The sequence below is a fragment of the Aquarana catesbeiana genome, linkage group LG03, assembly GCF_042186555.1.
Source record: "Aquarana catesbeiana isolate 2022-GZ linkage group LG03, ASM4218655v1, whole genome shotgun sequence".
NCBI lineage: Eukaryota > Metazoa > Chordata > Amphibia > Anura > Ranidae > Aquarana > Aquarana catesbeiana.
This window is the reverse complement of record NC_133326.1, coordinates 606,690,861-606,715,795: the sequence shown is the minus strand read 5'-3', so window position 1 is coordinate 606,715,795 and position 24,935 is coordinate 606,690,861. Positions and strand designations below refer to the sequence as shown.

General features: G+C 44.8%; 1 protein-coding gene across 4 annotated transcripts in view; it reads right to left on the bottom strand.

Moving 5' to 3' along the window:
- TGOLN2 (trans-golgi network protein 2) overlaps nucleotides 1-22,415 on the bottom strand; it is a 32,051-nt gene extending 9,636 nt beyond the window's left edge. The window contains exons 1-4 of one of the 4 annotated variants that reach the window (XM_073622201.1): nucleotides 22,266-22,415; nucleotides 5,063-6,279; nucleotides 4,508-5,002; nucleotides 427-528 (exon numbers count right to left, since the gene is read on the bottom strand). In XM_073622201.1, the coding sequence (XP_073478302.1) occupies nucleotides 427-528; nucleotides 4,508-5,002; nucleotides 5,063-6,279; nucleotides 22,266-22,338 (1,887 nt within the window). In that variant the 5' untranslated portion in view covers nucleotides 22,339-22,415. Of the gene's footprint in view, nucleotides 1-426; nucleotides 529-4,507; nucleotides 6,280-22,265 lie in introns of all 4 variants that reach the window. The other 3 variants (XM_073622202.1, XM_073622199.1, XM_073622200.1) reach the window with 3 other exon arrangements.
- Between the last annotated feature and the right edge of the window lie 2,520 nt (nucleotides 22,416-24,935).

The following is a 24,935-nucleotide window of genomic DNA, read 5'->3' as shown; positions in this document are numbered from 1 at the left end:
GATTAAAGGGTTCAATGTGTGCTTAGCTAGTGTTTTCTTATTGTGAGGGAGGCACTTTTTCTAGGGGAAGGCATGGATTCATATCCCTGCTTTGCAGGAACACAGAATCCATGCCTTCTGTACTGACAGAGCGGCGATCTGCCTCGTTTACATAGGCAGACCGTCGTTCTCCCTCTGTACTAAAGGACTGGCGGGTGCAAGCGGACATGGAGTCCACAGTACCCACTGATCAGCACGCATGTGTGTCCCAGACCCGAAGTGTCGGATCACGTACTAGGCAGCTGTGCCACTTTGTCGCCGTATATATCCAAGTTATATGGAAGTATTTAGGTTCTTCTTAGAAACCTCCTTTTATTGCGGTCATCTGTAAGCAGATCCGCTCTAATAGTATCAATTTCTTGAAATCAATCATTACAAAGTTCTAACCTTGTGATCCAGTCTCTGGTATTCCCCTGAATTAGGCCTCCTGCCACCTTTGGAGCGTCTTCCCTCAAGTGCAAAGGCGATGATCTGGAGGGGAGAAAAAAACTGAACATTCATGTTTACAGTGTGTATGCCATGCATGAATTATAAAGAATACCCGACCCACCCAATATACACCTTATCAACTATCTATGAATTAGGGCTGAAACAACTAATCGATTAATCGACGACTAATCGATTACTATTTTCATAATCGAATAATCGGCCAGTAACATAATGGGGTTAAAAAAAGCTAAAATGAGTCTGTTATAGTGCAAAAAGAGCAAATCGCTACTGTAAATATTACTTTCACAGTTATACAGTAAAAAAAATGAACCCCTTACATTAGTGATTATCTGCTTCTTTTTTTTTTTGTACTATAAAGAGCTCATTTTAGTTTTTTTAACCCCATTATATTACTAAACATCTGACACCTGGTTCACATCTATGTGTCTCTTCTAATAGTATATACAGTATATCTCTCCTCTAATAGTATATACAGTATATCTCTTCTAATAGTATATACAGTATATCTCTTCTAATAGTATATAGAGTATATCTCCTCTAATAGTATATACAGTATATCTCTAATAGTATATACAGTATATCTCTCCTCTAATAGTATATAGAGTATATCTCTTCTAATAGTATATACAGTATATCTCTCCTCTAATAGTATATACAGTATATCTCTCCTCTAATAGTACACACAGTATATCTCTCCTCTAATAGTACACACAGTATATCTCTCCTCTAATAGTACACACAGTATATCTCTCCTCTAATAGTACACACAGTATATCTCTCCTCTAATAGTACACACAGTATATCTCTCCTCTAATAGTACACACAGTATATCTCTCCTCTAATAGTACACACAGTATATCTCTTCTAATTAGGGTTGTCCCGATACCACTTTCTTAGGACCGAGTACAAGTACCGATACTTTTTTTCAAGTACTCGCCGATACCGATTACCGATACTTTTTTTTAATGTCACGTGACAGTTTTTTTTTTTTTTTTTTTTTTTGAGGGGGGGGGGGGTGGGGTGGGGGTGGTGGTATAGTGAACGGTGTCTGTGTGTGTGTTTTTTGTTTTGGTTTTTTTCATTTACATTTATTATTTTTTACAATTTTTTTTTTATTCTTTATTGCACTATGTGTGTGTTTTTTTTTTTTTTTTTAATCAGCCCTGTTGGGGGGCTTTGGTGAGATATCAGGGGTCTTAACAGACCTCTGATATCTCCCCCTTGAGACAGAGAAATAGACTGAGGATAGAGATTCCCCAGTCCCTTTCTCTGCAGCGTCAGCTGCACTGAGAATGAATGGAGAGAACACAGCAGCTTCTCTCCATTCATAAACTGACACATTGTAATCACAGAAGATTACAATGTTTCAGTTATGTGAATGGAAAGAGTCAGCTGACTCTCTCCATACACACAGCGGAGAGAGAGCAGAACGGAGGGGACAGACGAAGAGAGAGGGGGACAACGGAAAGCCGGAACGGATGGGGACAGCGGAGGGGGACAGAGGAACGGATGGGGACAGCGGAGGGGGACAGAGCAAAGAAGAAGGACAGCGGGAGGTGGACAGAGGAACGGAGGAGGACAGCGGAGGGGGACAGAGCAAAGAAGGAGGACAGCGGGGGGGGGACAGAGGAACGGAGGGGGACACAGCAATGGAGCAGGACAGCGGAGGGGGACAGAGGAACGGAGGAGGACTAAGGAGGAGGAGGTGACAGTCAGCGGTGATCGCGTGTGGGGGAATTACAAGCACCGATCACCGCTGTATGTCACTAAGCAGCTGAAAGCCGCTGGGGGAGAAGCTTGTAACTCCCCCACACGTCCATCACCGCTGACAGTCAAGGTATCGGCGGAAGCATCGGGAGCATTTGCCCGAGTACAAGTACTTGGGCAAATGCTTGGTATCGGTGCCGATACCGATACTAGTATCGGTATCGGGACAACCCTACTTCTAATAGTACACACAGTATATCTCTTCTAATAGTACACACAGTATATCTCTTCTAATAGTACACACAGTATATCTCTTCTAATAGTATATACATTATATCTCTTCTAAGAGTATATACAGTATATCTCTTCTAATAGTATATACAGTATATCTCTTCTAATAGTATATACAGTATATCTCCTCTGTTATTCTCAGAGTGGATTAGATATTTTGCTCCCTAACCTTATAGTTGGTTATTTATATTTACCATTGCATAGAGATATTTAAGAATAAATTGCCTTTTTTCAAAACTTTACATATTAACTAAATTATACACCACGCTTTTTTTTTTTTTTTTTAAGGTTATTAATCGATTAATCGAAACAATAATCGGCCAACCAATCGATTATGAAAATAATCGTTAGTTGCAGCCCTACTATGAATGTCACATAGATCATTAAACATGAGTGAATTCAGGAATGTGCATTTACATGAACACAGTTTCATTTCACAACATGACAAAGTATGGTCCACAAGTACTGTAAATATCTAGTCATATATATGCTTCTAGTGACTTGACTTTCTATATCATCATCTAAACCTAAAAACAAAAATGCAATATATTGCAGCTTACCAGTCCTTCGATGTGGTGGCTGCATGTTCTTTTTCAAGAACTATATCAGGCAAGTACAGAAAATAACTTTTAATCTAGTCAGAAATGCAGCGTCTTTGACACTTCAAGTGAGTTTAAAGTAGAAGTCCACCCTAACACTAAAATCTCTAAATCTACAGGCATCCATGATCTAATGCTAACCCATCAAGCCCTGTAAAAAAGAAATCGCTATACATACCTTTTCTGAAGCAGCTCCGATCCGGTCCCAGGCAGAGCTATTAGCTGCGGCTTCGCTGTGGAGGTGGGTGTAGAGGAAGCAGCCGACAACGGAAACCCCATAGTGACTCTATGGGTGGCGTCACTTTCCCAGCCATTGTCGACTGTCTCTTCTGCAGAGATTCCACCTCTGGAGACTGGACCGGCTACAAAAACGGTATGTATAGCTATTTCTTCTTTACAGGGCTAGATAGGTTAGTCTTAGATCATGGAAGCCTGTAGATGTAGAGATTGTAGCATTAGGGTGGCCTTCTAAAAGAAAGGGCGCAGTGTGTGTTATTCGCAGGATAAAGACTGAAAAAATAATAATAATGCTGGCACTTAATTTAGGGACTAGCAAGCTGCAATATATTACATTTTGTTTTTTGGGCTTAGGTGTTTTAAAATAAAATATAAAAGAAGAAATTAAAAAAAAACAAAAAACTACTTCCAAGCAGTTATAACAGGTACAGCCTACTGTAGACATGTGACCACTTTACTGAACTGAATGCTGCCTAAATCCCATTCATCAGTGTCATGCGTCTGGTAGTGTTTTCCCAGGCAGAGCTACACTGACAAACTGTTTTAGGGGCTCTGCCGGAAGGCTTCACAGCTGGTTTCCCTTAGCAAGATGGCAGCGGTAGCACCTGATAGCTGATTGAAAGATCAGCTCGGGTGAGGACACTGCTGGATTCCTGGACAGGTAAGTGCCCCAATATTGAGTCAGCAGCTACAGTATTTGTAGTTGCTGACTTTTATTTTTTCTGAAGGAGCCTGGAACTCCTCTTTAAGAACTAGATGCTCCTGGTCCCTGCACCCCAATGTGTGTGACATCACCTGGCAACACAGTATACTTTAGTATGTGTATTTTGAACCTGAACCCAATATCCTGGGTGTCCACATTATGTATCTGCACTGCTCTGGATTTCCTCTATGCCTTTGTCATCAAGTCCTTTCGCCCAAGGAATTCCCTAAACACTGCCAACAGATTCCTGCTGCATGTGAAACTCATCAATTACATTAGGAAACGGTCAAAGTTTTGCTAAATGGGTTTTATTACTCGAGGAAGAGTTAATAAAAGGAGGAACTCTCCAACTAGTAGTACTCTATTTTCAGCCTAATTGGATTTGCCACTGATCAAAAGGAAATGATTGAAATGTAGTAAAGTTATAACAGGTAACATGTTTTCTAAATAAGTTTTTCAAGTGTATATCACGTTAGGTTACCTTGCGTTTGTTGTGATATGCAATATACAGCACAGCCACAAGAATAGCTGAGGTCACAAGATAGGCAAAGAAATGGCTGCTTGCTGATTCGTCCTGGAGTATTGAAATCTCTTTATTATTATTGGGAGGTGAGTATTCCTTCTTGTCCAGAGAGTCTGGGTTCTCTTCTTCGGCTGTATCCACAGTATCAATATTTTCCAAACCAGTATCACCTGTGTCTTCTTTCAGATTATCGTCCACTTCATCATCCTCATCCATTTTATCATCTTCTCCAGGCTGCTTCTCATCCATTTCCTCATCTTCTTCAGGCTCAACCTTTTCACCATCGCCCGGCTTGGCGGCAACCTTTTTACCATCGCCCGGCTTGGCGGCAACCTTTTCACCATCGCCCGACTTGGCGGCAACCTTTTCACCATCGCCCGGCTTGGCGGCAACCTTTTCACCATCGCCCGGCTTGGCGGCAACCTTTTCACCATGGCCCGGCTTGGCGGCAACCTTTTCACCATGGCCCGGCTTGGCGGCAACCTTTTCACCATGGCCCGGCTTGGCCTCGACCTTTTCACCATGGCCCGGCTTGGCCTCGACCTTTTCACCATCGCCCGGCTTGGCCTCGACCTTTTCACCATCGCCCGGCTTGGCCTCGACCTTTTCACCATCGCCCGGCTTGGCCTCGACCTTTTCACCATCGCCCGGCTTGGCCTCGACCTTTTCACCATCGCCCGGCTTGGCCTCGACCTTTTCACCATCGCCCGGCTTGGCCTCGACCTTTTCACCATCGCCCGGCTTGGCCTCGACCTTTTCACCATCGCCCGGCTTGGCCTCGACCTTTTCACCATCGCCCGGCTTGGCCTCGACCTTTTCACCATCGCCCGGCTTGGCCTCGACCTTTTCACCATCGCCCGGCTTGGCCTCGACCTTTTCACCATCGCCCGGCTTGGCCTCGACCTTTTCACCATCGCCCGGCTTGGCCTCGACCTTTTCACCATCGCCCGGCTTGGCCTCGACCTTTTCACCATCGCCCGGCTTGGCCTCGACCTTTTCACCATCGCCCGGCTTGGCCTCGACCTTTTCACCATCGCCCGGCTTGGCCTCGACCTTTTCACCATCGCCCGGCTTGGCCTCGACCTTTTCACCATCGCCCGGCTTGGCCTCGACCTTTTCACCATCGCCCGGCTTGGCCTCGACCTTTTCACCATCGCCCGGCTTGGCCTCTACCTTTTCACCATCGCCCGGCTTGGCCTCAACCTTTTCACCATCGCCCGGCTTGGCCTCAACCTTTTCACCATCGCCCGGCTTGGCCTCAACCTTTTCACCATCGCCCGGCTTGGCCTCAACCTTTTCACCATCGCCCGGCTTGGCCTCAACCTTTTCACCATCGTCCGGCTTGGCCGCAACCTTTTCACCATCGCCCGGCTTGGCCGCAACCTTTTCACCATCGCCCGGCTTGGCCTCTACCTTTTCACCATCGCCCGGCTTGGCCTCTACCTTTACACCATCGCCCGGCTTGGCCTCAACCTTTTCACCATCGCCCGGCTTGGCCTCAACCTTTTCACCATCGCCCGGCTTGGCCTCAACCTTTTCACCATCGCTCGGTTTGGCGTCAACCTTTTCACCATCGCCCGGCTTGGCGTCAACCTTTTCACCATCGCTCGGCTTGGAGTCAACCTTTTCATCATCGCCCGGCTTGGCGTCAACCTTTTCACCATCGCCCGGCTTGGCGTCAACCTTTTCAGGAGCATCAGTCTTGGCATGATCTTTATCCACAGGAGCAGCTAATGAAATATAAAAGAACAATGCATACATAGTTTAATGAAGGCTTAATTTTGTGATAACACTATATAACACATAACGTACCACTTTGCAGGGCACCTAGACCTATTTACATCAGACCTTACAACAAGTGCTCCACTATTACCCTGGCTACCACCGGATTATAGGGGACATTTCCCAGTAATTCATCATTACAATGAATAACTGAAATATTGTTAGTTCAGTTATAAAATTATTCATTTTTTTGTGACACAATAACAAAGCACACATTAAACGTATCTATTCCCCCAGGGGATAAAGTGCATTTAGCCTGTTTAAATCCGTCCCTTGGTTGCTAAATGGATTAGTGAGTGACAGCTCTGGTGACTAGTGCTGCCTTTACCAAAGATCACCGGACCTGCAGTGCTGTGCGATCTACAGTATCTGTGGCTGCATCTAAACATACACAGCAATGGACAATAGATCACATAGTGCTGCAATGCTGGGCCATCTTTCACTTTTAGGAATGAATGATCAGCACTGGAGGGGGGGGGGGCTGTGCCATACCAGGCCCCACCCAATATTGGTGATCAATCATTAGTAAAAGTTAAAGATCACACAGTGTTGTGGCAATGTGTGATCTATTGGCTGGGACTGTCTGTTAATGTGGGAGGGTACAGACAACACAGATTCCCTGTCCCTTGTCTAAGCTAAGTGATCTCACTTTTATGAACAATCAGCGCGGCTTGTTCATTCAGGCTGGGTTCACACTAGTGCGAATTGGATGAGCATTCTCTGCATCCAATTCGCATGACAGGAGATTGTGACCGGCTCTCTATAGAGCCGGTTCACACATCTCCAGAGCGGCTGCGAAGTGCATTGCACATGGGTTCTGTATGTCTTTGGCTCAGTTTCAGGTCCAAATTCAGGAAAAATTTGGGGCCCGATTTGTTCCTGAAATGGAGAACAGGGACGCACCGGACCCCTGCTGTCAGCTGCGCTGTGTTTAGTGTGAACCCAGCCTCATATTAGTCATATATCCATCAGAGCTCTGTGGAATAGACCTGCCAGTGCCCTGCATGTGTACAAGCAGCTGGCAGATAGATCACACAACCCACAGTGCAGGGCGATCTGTCATTATTAAGAATGAACAATTAACACTGCTTTTTCATTTATAAAAGATCACTCTGAGCTGCAGCTATGCTATATGCACTTGGTCCCCTGAGGATGCATCCCTGGGCAGGAGAATCCGGTTATTACCTATTTATGGCAATGGCCCTATTTGGTCAATGACATCAGCCAGCATCCCTGGCCCCTTGTTCACAATCAGCTAATGGCAAGGGAGTCACCAGCAGCTTAATGGGGTTAGGGATGAATCACTGATTGCTAGGCAACCCACTAGTCCTGAACTGGAACTGTCACATTCATGTCAGCTTCCCAGCACATGCAATCCCCACACTGAGCAGTGGTGCCCCTCTGTAGGACAACAAAAAATTGATCTTAAAGGGTAACTCCACTTTTGCGGCATATATATATAGCATATACAATTTTGACACAAACCATATTGTAATATATTGGCATTAAAAATGTATTTCCCTTTTTAATCTGTAGCGCTGCAATTTTCTGTAAAATTAAATGCAATATGGCTACCTGGAGTCGTTCTGTACACAGCTGGTGTATGGACCAGAAATGTTGTTTCCTGCTTGTGATTGGCTCACTGGTTTTCCTACAATTGTGCACTAAGATATAAGTCAGATTGTAGGCATTCTCTACAACAAGACTTTCAGTTTTGGTGAGATTTGCCTAAAGGGTTAATCACGTGATGCGTAAAGAAATGCAGACCCTGCCTCTCTCCTCGTTAGAGACCTGCAAGTGCATCAGCTGATCAAAAATGAAAAAGTTGCTCCCATTCCAAATCAGTCCTGCACAAGACATGATCCAACAAAGATATTGCTACAGCGGAAACAGGTAGGACTCTGCAACAAAGTTTGGTAAAATCCCAGCGATGTACATAGAACAAGCCAGAGGGGACGTTTTTGATCCATTGAAAAAAACAAAAAAAAAACGCTAAAAGACACTAATAAATGCTATTGCAAAAATGTTGAAAAACTCACTGCAAAGCTACTGGTGTTTTTTATAACGTCATTTTAACGTCCAGTGTGCATGGGGCCTAATGATGTCAGTGTGATAATGACAACTGGCCACCCCACAAACTGGTGTGAGACAGGGCAGCCACAATGTTTGAAATTCATAGCTGACATTTCTTTTTTAGCAGCAGTGATCCCCCTTTTCTGGACATGGCTACATTAGGACTTCATCCTTTTAGCTGCATTCCAGAAGACCCTTATCAGTACTTCGAAAGGATTAGCAGAAGCTAACACAATATACATCTCAGTCTAAGGGCCACCCTAAGCTTTCAGGCTGTCAGGCTTGATTAACTAGAAGCCTAATAGACATCTCTCCTCACTAAGGCCGGTGTTCTGTCGAGAAGTGCCCCCCATAGAATAGTGGCCGGTATGTACTGTGCATGCGCCGTACGGAGCAGCCCAACAGCTGATTTGCCTATCAGCTGGGCTGACGTAACCTGGGCGCATGCGCACATCATAGGAGGCATCTCTCGATGGGAGATACCATTTTACAGGCACAATTTAAACCTATACAAAACAGCGGGGCAGACCATAGTTCTCAGATTGTGCATCGCTGCTGCTGGAGGGCGGCTAGTGGCTGTGTTGAAGAGCTTGTTTTGTCTGTGTTGCAACCCGCCCTTTAACACAGGCAAAACCGGCCGTTCAATACAGCAAACCCGACCTGCAACACAGACAAAACTGGACCATCAGCACACTGTAAAGCCACCCCGCAACAGTAAGGCACAATGAGAGAACTATGGTCTCCCCCCACTGTTTGTATAGGTTTCAATTCTGGCCCTGAAATGGTATTTCCCATCGAGAGATGCCTCCTACGATGTGCGCTTGCGCCCAGGTCACGTCACTCCAGCTAATCGGCAAATCAGCTGAAGTGCAGCTCTGTCCGGCGCATCTGCGGGCACTATTGGATGGGGGGCACTTCTCGACAGAACACCGGCCATACACTGTTTGAATCTTGGCCGGTTCCTACTAAACTGCCGAGATTCGAACCATTGATGGGCAAGCTGAATGTACCAAGCTGATCGATCGATCGATCAATCAATCAACTTGGGTACAACCAGCCTTCTGGATTCTCACAATTATCGCTAGCATCTGCTATAGCCACTAGTGATAATCACTGTCTTCTCCTGGCTGGGACTGCTTTCCCTGCCGGAAGAACACAATTGCCGATTCCCCTGTCAGCACTGTCTGTGTTGATGGGGGAATCATGCGAATTTCTTGTGGTTGCAGGAAAGAAATTCACACAATGTATCGCCTGCCTAATAGCATCAGATTTATCACCTGTCGTAAATAGCTCAGCTGGTGGAATGGCTGGATACGCATTTCTGGTTGGCTGTTATTAGCAAAGAATCCAAACTTCAGTGTATTTCATAACTCCTGAACTGATGATAGTAAGACCAGAGCAAGGACATAAATGTAACTGTAATTTTAACTGGCAGCATTTTAAGTCCAAACACCACTATGCTAGAAGGTACTGGAGGCCAACTGGACCCATTACCTCTTAGAGCTGTACGATTCTGGCCAAAATGAGATTTTTTTGCTTAGTATAAAAAGATCACAATTCTCGCAACGTAAAATCTTTCACATTATACAAAAAAAAAAAAAAGGCTAACTTTACTGGTTAGATTTTTTGTTTTATTCATTAAACTATTTTTTTCCAAAAAAATTGCATTTGAAAGACCGCTGCGCAAATACAGTGTGACATAAAATATTGCAACAACCACAATTTTATTCTCTAGGGTGTTTACTAAAAAAATATATATGTTTGGGGGTTCTAAGTAATTTACTAGCACAAAAAAAATGATTTTAACTTGAAACCAACAAATGTCAGAAAAAGGTTATACTTAAAGTGGGGTTCCACCCAAAAAAAAAAACAAATATACATGAAAAATCCTAAAAAAAAAAAAGGGATTTTTTTTTTTTTTAACTTACCTCTAAATGCCTGTTGCTAAGGGGTCCCTCGTAGTCTGCCCCTTCCAGTGCCTGGGCTGGTGACATCACTTCCCCCTCAGCACAGGAAGGGCTCCGCTCTGCTCCCTCCCTCCTGTCAATCATCTGGGACCCATTACAGGTCCCAAGTGACTGAGCGGGCAATCACGGCGCGCGGCGCCGCTCGCGCATGCGCAGTGGGTGCCAGGCTGTGAAGCCACAGCCTGGCGCCCACAGTTGCAATGCCGGCGCCGCTGAACGGAGGGGGAGACGAGCGGGGCTTCAATCCCCCCCATCGCTGGACCCAGGGACAGGTAAGTGTCCAATTAAAAGTCAGTAGCTGCAGTATTTGTAGCTGCTGACTTTTAATTTTTTTTTTTTTTTCATGGGCCCCCTGGGTGGAACTCCTCTTTAAGTTCAACTGATAAAGAATGTTTTGTTTCTTGGCAGACTGCCCAGTTTTTCTCTTCCTTTCTTTTAAGGGCTGTGGCTTCAGAAGAGCAGAGAGAATTCTTTGCATAGAAAGAATTGTGAAACACTTTAGTTAAGATCGCAATAACGATTCTTGACGATTAATCACGATAACGATTCTTGACTAGAGGTCGACCGATATGGGTTTTTCTCTGGCCGATGCCAAAGCCGATATTTAGAAATCGCGGTGGCCGATATATGATGCCAATTTTTTTGGGCCGATATATTAGGCCGATTTTTTTTTTTTTTTTTTCCCTTCATCTCATAAAATCTAACAGTTAGACCCCTTTCACACTGGGGCGTTTTTCAGGCGCTTTTGGGCTAAAAATAGCGCCTGTAAAACGGCTCCCCTGCAGTCTGTGTGAAAGCTCGAGTGCTTTCGCACTGAGGCGATGCGCTGGCAGGATGTTAAAAAAAAAGTCCTGCAAGCAGCATCTTTGGAGCGGTGTATACCCCTCCTCCACCACTCCTGCCCATTGAAATTAATGCGCACCGCTGCTGAAGCGCCTGCAAAGCGGTTCGGCAGCAGCGCTTCAGGGGCGCATTTAACCCCTTCTTCGCCCGTTAGCTGGGTTATAAGCGCCCCGCTAGCAGCCGAATAGCGCCGTTAAAATGATGGTAAAGCGCCGCTAAAACGAACAGCGTTTTACCGTCAACGCATGCCCGCTCCAGTGTGAAAGCAGCCTTAAGTAATAAGTGATACAGAAATTTTTTTATATTTAAACATTTATTAAACAAAACAAACCTCCAATCAGTTCACTTGTATGTAGAATTTAGATTAAAAAAAATAACTATATCTTAAATATTAAATACACAAAAACAGATAATCAAAACTTTTGGATGAAAAAAATGGGCTAACTTTACTGCTTTTTTTTTTTTAATTTCATTAGTGTATTTTTAAAAAAAAAAATTGCGTTTGAAAGGCTGCTGCGCAAATACCACGTGACATAAAATATTGCAACAACCGCTATTTTATTCCCTAGGGTCTCTGCTAGAAAAAATATATATATAATGTTTGGGGGTTCCAAGTGATTTTCTAGCAGAAAATACAGGATTTTTACTTGTAAGCAACAAGTGTCAGAAAAGATTTAGTCTTTAAATGGTTAAACTGAGAACTTCTCCAGGAGTTCAGTCTATTGATAAAAGAACCTGAAGAGATACAATGTATCTTCTTATCAGACTTGGCAGGCTGCCCAGAGGAGGAGAGAAGAAAACTTCAGACAACTTGCATTGACTTATATTACAGAAGTCATTTGCAAGTCCCACTGAAGGTATAATCGGCTTTTTTTAATCAGCACAATCGGCCGATGCCGATTAAGTAAAAAAAGCCAAATATCGGCCGATATATCGGTCGACCTCTATTCTTGACGATTAATAGTGCAGCTCTATTACCTCTCCTAGGTAAAATAGCCACCCGATACCCATCATATTTTATTTCTTCAAATGGCAATTCCATGCTGGACAATAATATACAGCCAATGGCTCCTGCTGCTATTAATCTGTCCAATGAGGAGAGACACACCCGCTGGGCTCATGCACATCGCAGGATCAGATTCAGGTAAGAAAAAGGTGGGGTCTAGGGGTAGCTGCAGCAAAGGTTTTTCACCTTAATACATAGAGAGGTGCATTAAAGGAGTTGTAAATTCTCAAGGTTTTTCACCCTAATGCATCCTATGCATTAGGTGAAAAACCTTCTGTGGTGCAGCTGCCCACCCAGAGCCCCCCCCCCCCCTTATACTTACCTAAACCTGATCGTTCCAGCGACAAGAATGAGTCCAGCAGCTCCAGCCGCTGTCTCTGGCCCTAATTGGATAGATTGATAGCAGCGGAAGCCATTGGCTCCCACTGCTGTCAATCAAATTCAGTGACACGGGAGCCGGGGACCGAGTCCTGCTGTCAATGGATGCAGCAGCAGGACTTGGGAGTGCGCCCGGGGAGTGGAGGATTCAGAAGCAAAATGCTTTTGCTCTCCCCTAGAATAAATGAGCAGTTCATTCTTGCAGTGCAGGTGCAGCCCCACTGTTAGGGAACATTTTTAGATTTCCAGGGCTTTAAAGTGGTTGTAAACCCACATGAAAAAAAAAAAGACCTGCAAGACAAAGGCATAATGAGCTAGTATGCTATGCATACTAGCTCATTATGTAATACTCACCTGAGATCGAAGTCCTCGCTGTGGTGCCCACATGAAAAAAAAAAAAGACCTGCAAGACAAAGGCATAATGAGCTAGTATGCTATGCATACTAGCTCATTATGTAATACTCACCTGAGATCGAAGTCCTCGCTGTGGTGCCCACATGAAAAAAAAAAAGACCTGCAAGACAAAGGCATAATGAGCTAGTATGCTATGCATACTAGCTCATTATGTAATACTCACCTGAGATCGAAGTCCTCATGCAGCTCTCATGGGGACACTCGATGAAGAGGAGGAGCCAGGAGCGCCACTGGGGGACCCCAGAAGAGGAGGATCGGGGCTCAAGGAGGTAAGTATAACATGTTCGTTACAAAAAAAAAAAAAAAAAAGAACCTTTATAATCACTTTAAAAGGGTAAGCTCACCTTTACAAAAAAATCTGTAAGAGAACTTACACAGGACCCCCCCCCCCCCCCGCGCGCTGACCTCGAGCCCGGCACCCACCCACTAGGAGACCTCGTATAGCAGTCCCACCGGTCCGGGGCTTAGAAATCTCCTCAGCCTAATCTCCTAAACGTACCTCATCAGGAGGTACGTTTAGGACCATTCTAATTGGTCAGCGCTGTCACATGGGTGGTGCCAACCAATCAGAACCTGCATAGCCACAGGCAAAGAGGAGAGGAAGCCACGGAGATTTTAAATCCCCTGACTCCTGACTGGTAAAGCGGCTATTTGATCAGTCAGAAGTGGGACCAGGTGCGATGGGGACAGGGTCCAGTGTAAGTTCCCCCTACAAATTTTCTGTAAAAGGTGAACTTACACTTTAAGATGAAAAACCTTGAGACTTTACAATCCCTTTAAATAGCTGTACAAAAAATGTATTTTAAAGGAGTGGCCGCTACATGGTCATAAACACCAACATTCCACTGGCCACTACTCAGACCATCCCATTGGTCAGATCATTACAATCTGTGCATACGAACTTTAGATCTACCAAAACTGTATCATGAGGACACACCTAATGTTTCCAATCACTTTCTATCCAGTCAAACAAGTCCTTCCACTACATAGCATGGATGAGTTCTGGCGTGTTAGATTACAAGTGATGCATACTGATGTTAAATTTAGTAGAAGGAGGAAAGACCTGCTTTAATGTAATTGCAAACAATATTTTTTTCACATAAAATAAAAAAGATGTTATTCCTGCCTGTTCTGTGTAATAGTATTGCACACATTTGTCCTTACCTCCGCTTCTGGGGTCCCCCATCAGCACTCTCTGACCCTCCTCCCTACAATTGTCCTCTCAGAAAGCCGTGTGCTGAAAGGAAACACGTACAGGTGCACTCCCAAGCTGCGCTGTGTGCGTCCATTGACACACACACACAGCATAGCGTGGCTTGGCCACGTCCCCACTCCCTCCTCAGAGGATTTGACTGAGAGCATTAGTAGCCTATGGCTCCCGCTGTTGCCCATGTCTCCTGTGAGAAGAGGAAGAGAGGAGAGTGATGCTGCAGATGGGACAGCACTGGATTGGTGGAGGAATCAGGTACGTGTTTAAGGGCGAAAAAATAGAAGAGAACTAGTTCAGCCTCTGACGCAGTTGGTCCTTTACTGGTAAAACTGGTCAGGCATCCTCTCACTTGGCTACCCTGGTGGCCCCAGAGCTATCTGCTAGAGAAACAATGGACTGCTAAGTATTTGCATATTTTCTCACCTCACCATGGCTTATGGGCATTTATACACTGTATCTACATCTATTGGATGACCACTACTGCCTGTTCCCCTCTAAATCCACCTGTAGGGACTTCTAACTCTTCATTGGGATGTACAAGATTTTCTTACGAGGATTGGTCCAGATGCACAGCCAGTCTCCCCTGGAGGTGTAGTTCTGGACAGTACACTGGACTGGATGGGTATGTGAATCCCCTTTTGTTCAGGCATTTATCACACTGAAGTGACTTCTATTTTGATCAATCAAATTTAGTTATTGGAAGACTTTTGATCATATATATAGTTGTGCTCAAAAGTTTGCATACCCTGGCAGAAATTGTGACATTTGGGCATTTATATTGAAAATATGACTAATGGTGCCAAAAAACTACTATCTTTTAATCAAGGATAGTGATCACATGAAGCCAATTATTATCACATTTCTTAGCTCCTTTTAAAATCATAATGATAACAGAAATCACCCAAATTACCCTGATCAAAAGTTTACATACCCTGGAATGTTTGGCCTTGGTACAGACACAGAAGGTGGCACACACAGGTTAAAATTGCAATTAAAGGTTAATTTCTCACATCTGTGGCTTTTTAACCACTTAACTACTTCCATACAAGGCATTTTCACCCCCTCCCTGCCCAAGCCAATTTTCAGCTTTCAGCGCTGTCGCAATTTGAATAACAATTGCGCGGTCATACAACACTGTACCCAAATGACATTTTTATAATTTTTTCCCCACTAATAGAGCTTTCTTTTGGTGGTATTTGATCACCCGTGTGTTTTTTATTTCTTGTGCTATAAACCAAACAAGAGTGACAAATTTGATAAAACACAATATTTTTTACTTTTTGCTATAATAAGTATCCAATTATTTTTTTTTTTTAAACAAATTTTTTCCTCATTTTAGGCCGATACGTATTCTTCCACATATTTTTAGTAAAAAATATCGCATTAAGCGTATATTTATTGGTTTGCGCAAAAGTTATAGCGTCTACAAAATAAGGGGATAGATTTATAGCATTTTTATTTATTTTTTTTTTTTTACTAGTAATGGCGGCGATCTGGGATTTTTATTGCGGTGGACACATCGGACAATTTTGACACATTTTTGAGACAATTCACATTTATACAGCGATCCGTGCTATAAAAATGCATTGATTACTGTGTAAATGTGACTGGCAATGAAGGGGTTAACCAGGAGGGGGCGCTGTAGGGGTTAATGTGTTGCTAGGGATTGATTCTAACTGCGTGGGGGAGGGGATTCACAAGGGGAGGAGACTGATCGGTGTTCCTCTGTACAAGGAACACACCATCGGTCTCCTCCCATCTGACAGGACGTAGATCTGTGTGTTTACACACACAGACCCACGGTCCTGCTCGGTTTCCCGGGCAATCGCGGGTGCCCGGCAGACATCGTGGCCACCGGGCACGCGCACCGGGACCCAAGCGATGCGCCGGGCGCGCGCGCCCCCAGCGGCGCACGCGCACCCCCTGGGCTACCTGGAAGGCTGCGCAGTCATATGACGGCGGCCCAGAACAACAGTTGCACCGTCCCGCCGTCATATGATGGCGGGCGGGCAGCAAGTGGTTAAGAACCAAGCCTCTTTTTGAGATTTGGTGTTTACAAGTTAAAAACAGTTTTTTTGCTAGAAAATTACTTAGAAACCCCAAACATTATATATTTTTTTTTCTAACACCGTAGACCTAGAGAATAAAATGGCGGTCGTTGCAATACTTTCTGACACACCATATTTGCGCAGCCGTCTTACACAAGTGCACTTTTTTTGGACAGTAAACAGTAAAGTTAGCCCAATTTTTTTTTTATATTGTGAAAGATAATGTTACACCGAGTAAATTGATACCCAACATGTCACGCTTCAAAATCGTGCCCCCTCGTGGAATGGCGACAAACTTTTACCCTTAAATATCTTCATAGGCAACATTTTTTTTTGACTTACAGCGGAGATCTAAGGCTAGAATTATTGCTCTCGCTCTACCGATCGCTGCGATTCCTCATGTGTGGTTTGAACACCGTTTTCATATGTGTTCTTCTGCACGCAAGCTCGGCCAGACAGGGCACATTTAAAAAAAAATATTTTCTTATTTATTTTACCTTTTAATTTTTTATTTTTACACTGTTCTTAAAAAAAAAAAAATTGTGTCACTTTTATTCCTATTACAAGGGATGTAAACATGGACAGGACCTTTTAAATATGATAGACCTCGGATCTTATATTTACACTAAAATGCAAAAAAAAAAAAAACATGTTGCTTTAAGAGCTATGGGCAGGAGTGACAATTTGATGTCGTTTCCGCCCTGCAATGGTATGAAGACATACCAAGCCAGGGAGAGGACCTGATCGCCTCCTCTGCTACCGATGGCTCTGGTAAGCGGCGGAGGGCACCAGAGAGCTGCGGGAGAGGGGGCCCCTCTCTAGCTGCTGATTAAAGTGATCTTACGGTGAATCTGCCGCAGAGACCACTTTTATCTGAAACCAGACCACCCACTGAGGAAGAGGATACGAGAATATCCCTCTTCAAAGTGCCAACATATATCGGCATGAGCCGGTCCAGAAGTGGTTAAATCGCAATTAGTGTCTGTGTATAAATAGTCAATGAGTTTGTTAGCTCTCAGAGCCATAAGGAGGTAGAAAAGAACAGTCAAAAGACCTACGTAACAAAGTAATGGAACTTTATAAAGATGGAAAAGGATATAAAAGGATACCCAAAGCCTTGAATATGCCAGTCAGTACTGTTTAATCCCTTATTAAGAAGTGGAAAATTTGGGGCTCTTTTGATACCAAGCCAAGGTCAGGTAGACCAAGAAAGATTGCAGTTACAACTCGCAGAAGAATTGCTCAGGATACAAAGAAAACCCACAGGTAACCTCAGGAGAAATACAGGCTGCTCTCCAAAAAGACTTTGTGGTTGTTTTTAAGGAGAACAATTCAACGATACTTGAACAAAATAGCTGCATGGCTGAGCTGCCAGAAGAAAGCCTTTACTGTGCCAATGCCACAAAAAAGCCCAATGAGGCATGTCAGGGTGTTGTTGGGCATATTGTAACCAGGCTTTTTTGTGGAACTTGTACACTAAAAGGCTTCTTTCTGGCAACTTGACCATGATGGCAGCTTTTTTTTGTTCAAAAATCATCGTATTGTGCTCCTTAAAAACAGCCACACCATCTTTTTCCAGAGCAGCCTGTATTTCTTGGTTCAGATGTTGTCAAGCGTGTGTGGCGGCAACCAGGTGAGGAGTACAAAGACAAGTGTGTCTTGCCTACAGTCAAGCATGGTGGTGGGAGTGTCATGGTCTGGGGCTGCATGAGTGCTGCCGACACTGGGGAGCTACAGTTCATTGAGGGAACTATGAATGGCAACAAGTACTGTGACATACTGAAGCAGAGCATGATCCTCTCCCTTTGGAGACTGGGCCTCAGGGCAGCATTCCAACATGATAACGACCCCAAACACACCTCCAAAACGACCACTGCCTTGCTAAAGAAGCTGAGGGTAAAGGTGATGGACTGGCCAAGCACGTCTCCAGACCTAAGCCCTAATGAGCACCTGTGGGGTATCCTCAAATGGAAGGTGGAGGAGCGCAAGGTCTCTAACATCCACCAGCTCCGTGATGTCGTCATGGAGGAGTTGAAGAGGACTCCAGTGGCAACCTGTGAATCTCTGGTGAACTCCATGCCCAAGAGGGTTAAGGCAGTGCTGGAAAATAATGGTGGCCACACAAAATATTGACACTTTGGGCCCAATTTGGACATTTTCACTTAGGGGTGTACTCACTTTTGTTGCCACCAATGTAGACATTAATGGCTGTGTGTTGAGTTATTTTGAGGGGACATCAAATTTACACTGTTATGCAAGCTGGACACTCACTACTTTACATTGTAGCAAAGTGTCATTTATCAGTGTTGTCACATGAAAAGATCTAATAAAATATTTACAAAAATGTGAGGGGTGTACTCACTTTTGTGAGATACTGTAATCATCGGATTGTGGGTCGCTGTTGCGGGGTGGGTTTTAGGTGTGTTGCAACCCACCATTACACACAGCCAAAACCCCCCCTGCAACAGACAGAAAACACTCCCTTCAATACACCAAAAACCCACCCCACAACAGTGAGGCAGAATCTGACAATTACGTTCTCCCTATGCGCTTTGCAGATCGTCGGATATTGTGTCCAATGATATGCGCATGCGCTGTGTTGATGTCATGCCAGCTGATCAACATATCAGCTGGAGTGACGTTGCGTACTGCACATGAGCAGTCCCTTCAGAGCCATCTTTCGACGGGAGGCTCTATTCGACAGGACACCAGCTTCTTTAGGCCTCTTTCACACATGCAGATGGTTTGTCCGTTTTTCGATCCATCCATTGACACAGGGCTTAATGAATTTGCTTTGAATCTAGGACACAGCTAAAAGTTAGGAGCCAGTGTTTTTAACTAACAAATCTTATGGGTAGAATGTGTAACATGTTCCCAAAGGTGAATTTATCCTTTAACCCAGGGATCTCCAAACTACGGCGCTCCAGCTGTTGCAGAACTACACATCCCATGAGGCATTGTAAAACTCTGACATTCACACACATGACTAGGCATGATGGGAATTGTAGTTCCTGAACAACTGGAGGGCCATCGGTTGAAGCCCCCTGCAACCCTTTCAGTCAGAGACGTTTTTGTGCTTTTTTGCACACGTTTAAAAAAAATCATATGGGCCGAAAGATTACATAAAACCCCCAAACCTTATATATTTTCTGAAAGCATACACCCTAGAAAATAAAATAGTGATAGTTCCAATTTTTTATGTCACACGATATTACCACAAAGGTGCACGAAATACAAAATGTAAGTAAAAAAACACATTAAAGGTTAATTTTAGGGGGCACAAAACGCAAAGAAATTACCCAATTTATTTGGTAAAATATAAAAGCCCCCTATAGGTCATCAGTTCACCATTATGAAGGAGGTCTGTTGCTAGAATTATTGCTCTCATTCCAGTGTGCCAGCCATATGTAATGTGTGTATCACAATCTATGGTTTTAATCATAGGCACCATGCTGCTAACGTTATGTGGTGGGCCTCAGTTGTGTTTTTTTTGGGGGGGGCCGGGGGGGAGATCATATGTGCTTGGGTGTGACTTTAATCTTTTTACAGTTAAAAAAACTATTACATTTTGTTTACGTAATTTTTTTTTCCCCATCACACAGGGGACAAAAAGTCCTCTATGTGATGATATTTTTTGGTGACAGGTTCTCTTTAATGAGACATCCAGGGTCTGAAAGACACTGCATATCTCCCCTGTGTTCCAATGAATGTAATGCACTGCATTACATCGCTATGGAAAAACGGATGATCGTTCATTTACATCAACATCAGTTTTTTGGTACAGATCAAAGCCCTATTTTTCTTCTGTTAAAAAAACTACTTAAAAACGGACAAACTATCAATTTTTGCATGAAAAAATAGCTCCGGGACTCAAGTGGCTAAGGACTCTAGCTGGAGGATATATAAAAAAAAAACAAAAAGGATGAAAAACTGTAAACTTCTGTTTTTTTCTTTGAAGAAACGTGACAGTACTGATGAAACCCATGGTCTGCAATTGTGAAAGGGGCCTAAGTCACAGAGGAGATCGCAGAACGGATGTCCTCTTTGGACAGCTGACTCAACCGCTTAAGCCTAGTACACAATGGGCCTCATGTCGGCCGTCATTGGCCCGTTCAATAGAAACAGGCTGGCCCGTGTGTATGATGGCCGGGCCGGCTTCTGTTGAAGGCGCATGACTGAAAAAGTTCTGCTGACTGGCATCCGATCAGTACTCTCAGCCAATGGCTGTGAGCACTGATTGGTGTGAACTGTTAAGGAAAAGGGGGGGGGGGGGATCCCCCTCTCAAAACACAATAGCTCAGCGGGGGAGATCGCTGTACTAACATCAGATCGTTAGTACAGCGGCTCCTGCTGAGCCCTTCAGTTTTTTTTTTTTTCATTCAGCCTGCTGGGTTGAACGAAAAAAAAAAAGCTCACAGTGTGTACCAGGCTTAAGGGTCCATTTATAACAGGTGCACTGGAACTGCATTAGGTGACTATTCCAGTGCACCTCCACCGCAAGGCAAAGCAAAATCCCTGGTCCTTAGTGTGGCCGGCTCACACCACTGCGTTAAGGTGGTGTGCGCAGAGAATAAGTACTATGGGATGTACTTTCTTCCAGTGCAGTGTGGGTTACCGCATGCCGCCTGATAGAACACTGTGTAACGTTTCAATAAAGTTTGTAAAAATAGTGAACAGTGCAATTGCTCTGGTCTGACCGGACTGAACTGTACAGCTGGAGCAGCATCGCAGAGGCTGGTGTGAATGAGATCCTACAGCGGTACTGAGTTCCCTGGTGGCAAATCCAGGAGGGGGGAGGGGCCCTAAAAAAGTGATGGGGTGTCTGTAAAGCCGATCGATGGCTCTAAAACGTGATCCCAGGATTGTGGGATCCTGGTATAACTGCTGCCCATCCATTACATGAACAGGAAGTAGTTAAAGGGGGGTTCTGGACATTTTTTTTTTTCAAACTCAGCAGCTACAAACACTGTAGCTGCTGACTTTTAATAAGGACACTTACCTGTCCAGCGAGCCCGCAATGTCGTCGCCCCCCCACCCGAGGCCGATCCGTCCATCGGATCGGCCGGCGGCGCCTCCATCCTAACTAAGGGAAACAGGCAGTGGAGCCTTGCGGCTTCACTGCCAGTTTCCTACTGCACATGCACGAGCGGTGCGGCGCTCTGTGGATGGCCCTGTTGTTTCCTGGGACACACACACACATGTCCCAGAAGGCAACGGGGCCGCTCACCTTAGGAGGAGGAGGAAGCGCCGCGGAATAGAAAGAGGCAGATTAAGAAGACTGCCTAGCAACAGGGGTTTCAGGTAAGTTAAATTTTTTTTTTTTCATGAATTTTAATGCCATTTCCTTTTTTAGGGTGGACCTCCACTTTAAGGCTCACCATACACGGTACAATCTTACCGAACAATCTCTGTACAATCTAGGGTTGCCACATCATCTCTTTAATCCAGGACACATATGAATGACACAGATTCTGAGGCTATTTTAATGCATATAGGGCACCAATTGTGTCTAATTACCACCTTAATCAGCCACAGAACCCGTGTAATTAATGTGTGTCCTGGATTAAAGGGATGATGTGGCAACCCTGGTACAATCCATTCTATATTTACCATAACAATGTCATATGAGGACCAACCTACACGATCACAATGTGAATACAATCTGGCAGCCCCTGGCACTATATAGTGTCTTGGTAGATATAAAGGAGATTGTACAATCAGATTGTCCTGTGTGTGATGAGCATCCAATATAGGAGTTCTCACTGGTCTATGATAAGGAAATCAGATTGTAGTAAATGGCTGATCATTTCCTTGGTGATCCTTAGTAATGTCATCATTCTACTTCCACATTCAATCAGGACTATGGAGGAGGAGGAAGGGGGGAGGGAGAAGATAGAACGATGGCCGGAAATGGCTATAAAGTGTCAAAAAACACATACGAGCCAATAGCTTTCCCCGGCCTTCTTCTATATAATGATAGGAAAGGTCTCCTCACCTCGGACCAGGAACACAACGCCCAACAACAGCACTACCACCAGCCCGACTCCGCACAACACACGACGTTCCATGACTCCAGACAGGATTGTGCGCACACTTCCGGCAACACATCCTGCTTCCGGCAGAGGCGGCCCACCTACTACACCCAGCATGATGTGAGAGGAAAAAGATGGCGGTGCTCCGAAACGGGTTAGTGCGCCATCTTGGGGTAAGCGTGGGGTTAAACCATGTGTGTAGAGATATCAGACGATCAATGTATTGCTTTGCATACAAGCCTTGTAGAGGAACCCTGTAGTGTACAATAAGCCCCTCCTTCTCCACCCCTGTGTTATACATGAAGCCCCTCCTTCTCCACCCCTGTACTATACATGAAGCTCCTCCTCCATCCCTGTACTATAAATGAAGCCCCTCCTCTATCCCTGTACTGTACATGAAGCCCCTCCTCCTCCTTGCACCCCTATACTGTACATGAAGCTCCTCCTCCATCACTGTAGTATACACAAAGCCCCTCCTTCCTCCTGCACCCCTGTACTGTACATGAAGCTCCTCCTCCATCCCTGTACTATAAATGAAGCCCCTCCTCCATCCCTGTACGGTACATGAAGCTCCTCCTCCATCCCTGTACTATAAATGAAGCCCCTCCTCTATCCCTGTACTGTACATGAAGCCCCCCCCTTCTCCTTGCACCCCTATACTGTACATGAAGCTCCTCCTCCATCCCTGTACTATAAATGAAGCCCCTCCTCCATCCCTGTACGGTACATGAAGCTCCTCCTCCATCCCTGTACTATAAATGAAGCCCCTCCTCTATCCCTGTACTGTACATGAAGCCCCCCCCTTCTCCTTGCACCCCTATACTGTACATGAAGCTCCTCCTCCATCCCTGTACTATACACAAAGCCCCTCCTTTCTCCTGCACCCCTGTACTGTACATGAAGCTCCTCCTCCTCCTTGCACCCCTATACTGTACATGAAGCTCCTCCTCCATCACTGTACTATACACAAAGCCCCTCCTTTCTCCTGCACCCCTGTACTGTACATGAAGCTCCTCCTCCATCCCTGTACTATAAATGAAGCCCCTCCTCCATCCCTTTACGGTACATGAAGCTCCTCCTCCATCCCTGTACTATAAATGAAGCCCCTCCTCTATCCCTGTACTGTACATGAAGCTCCTCCTTCATCCCTGTACTATAAATGAAGCCCCTCCTCCTCCTCCTCCTTCCCTGTACTGTACATGAAGCTCCTCCTCCATCCCTGTACTGTAGATGAAGCCCCTCCTCCACCCCTGTACTATTAATGAAGCTCCTCCCCCTCCCCTGTACTGTAAATGAAGCTCCTCCATCCCTGTACTATAAATTAAGCCCCTCCTCCCCCCATGTACTGGACATGAAGCTCCTCCTCCAATCCTGTACTGTACATGAAGCTCCTTCTCCTCCTGTACCGCTCTACTGTACAGGAAGTTCTTCCTCCTGCACCCCTGTACTGTACAGGAAGCTCCTCCATCCCTGTACTGTACATGAAACCCCTCCTCCTCCTTGCACCCCTATACTGTGCAGGAAGCTCCTCCTGCACCCCTGTACTGTATATGAAGCTCCTCCTCCTGCACCCCTGTACTGTACATGAAGCCCCTATGGGTTTGGGTATGGGCCTAATATGGGTTTATGCAAATTTGAATGAGATCATTGCATTTGTATTTCTGTAGGTTTTTTGAATTTCTGTGGTACAGGTCTGTGCAGTCAAACCATGACTGTATTTACATACTTCCCAACTTTTTGAGATGGGAACGAGGGACACCTATTAGCAACAGTATATAGTCATAAGACACACCCCCTGCCACACCCCCTTAAAGGAGAATTATACAAACAAAAATGGTTAGTTAAACCCACTAGTGCTTTTTTCAACCACTACTATTCCTTTATATTGGCTTTGGAAATTTACAAATGCAACAATTTAGAATTTGGATGAAAGGTTTAGCACTGAGAAGCAGTTTTTGAAAGATAAAAAGTGCATTTTATGTACAACTATATAGATCAGACCAAAATGAGAGACAAATGAGTAGAGAGGGACAGAGGGACTTTGTTCCAAATCAGGGACAGTCACTCGAAATCGGGGACAGTTGGGAGCCATGTCTCACCATCCAAGGCTTCCCTCTTCCCAAAGACTCTCATTCTTCCAAATCAGCTCCTTCCTCTTGTCAGAGTCTGACCAGTAGGGTTTCAGAGGCTGGTCTGAGAACACTGGGGGGGGGGGGGGGGGCTCAACTGCAGACCAGCTAGAGAAGGACAGACAGTGATCATTTTACACTTGAAGCTTTGGTGAGAGATCAGTGCTGTAGGGTAGTTACACATTTTACCTTATGAAAGTGGAAGAGAACTTGGAGCTCATTACCACCAGATACAGGGGAGTGTTGCTTTAGGGGGCAGGTGCAGCACTCTCAGGCACAGCCCATTTTCCTCAGGTCTGCTGCCAGGTAGTATTGCGCCCTGGAGATCATTCGGAGCACGGAGAACCAAACATTTCCAGAGAACTATTGTTGTAAAGCCAGGGCCTGTCTTTGGCTTGGCAGCAATTTATACATCATGTGCCCACTATTTTATGCAGGGTCATTCATGGAGATCAGAGGGACAGCAGTCGCCTTGTAAGTTGTCAGCTTTTTCCAATACGGCTG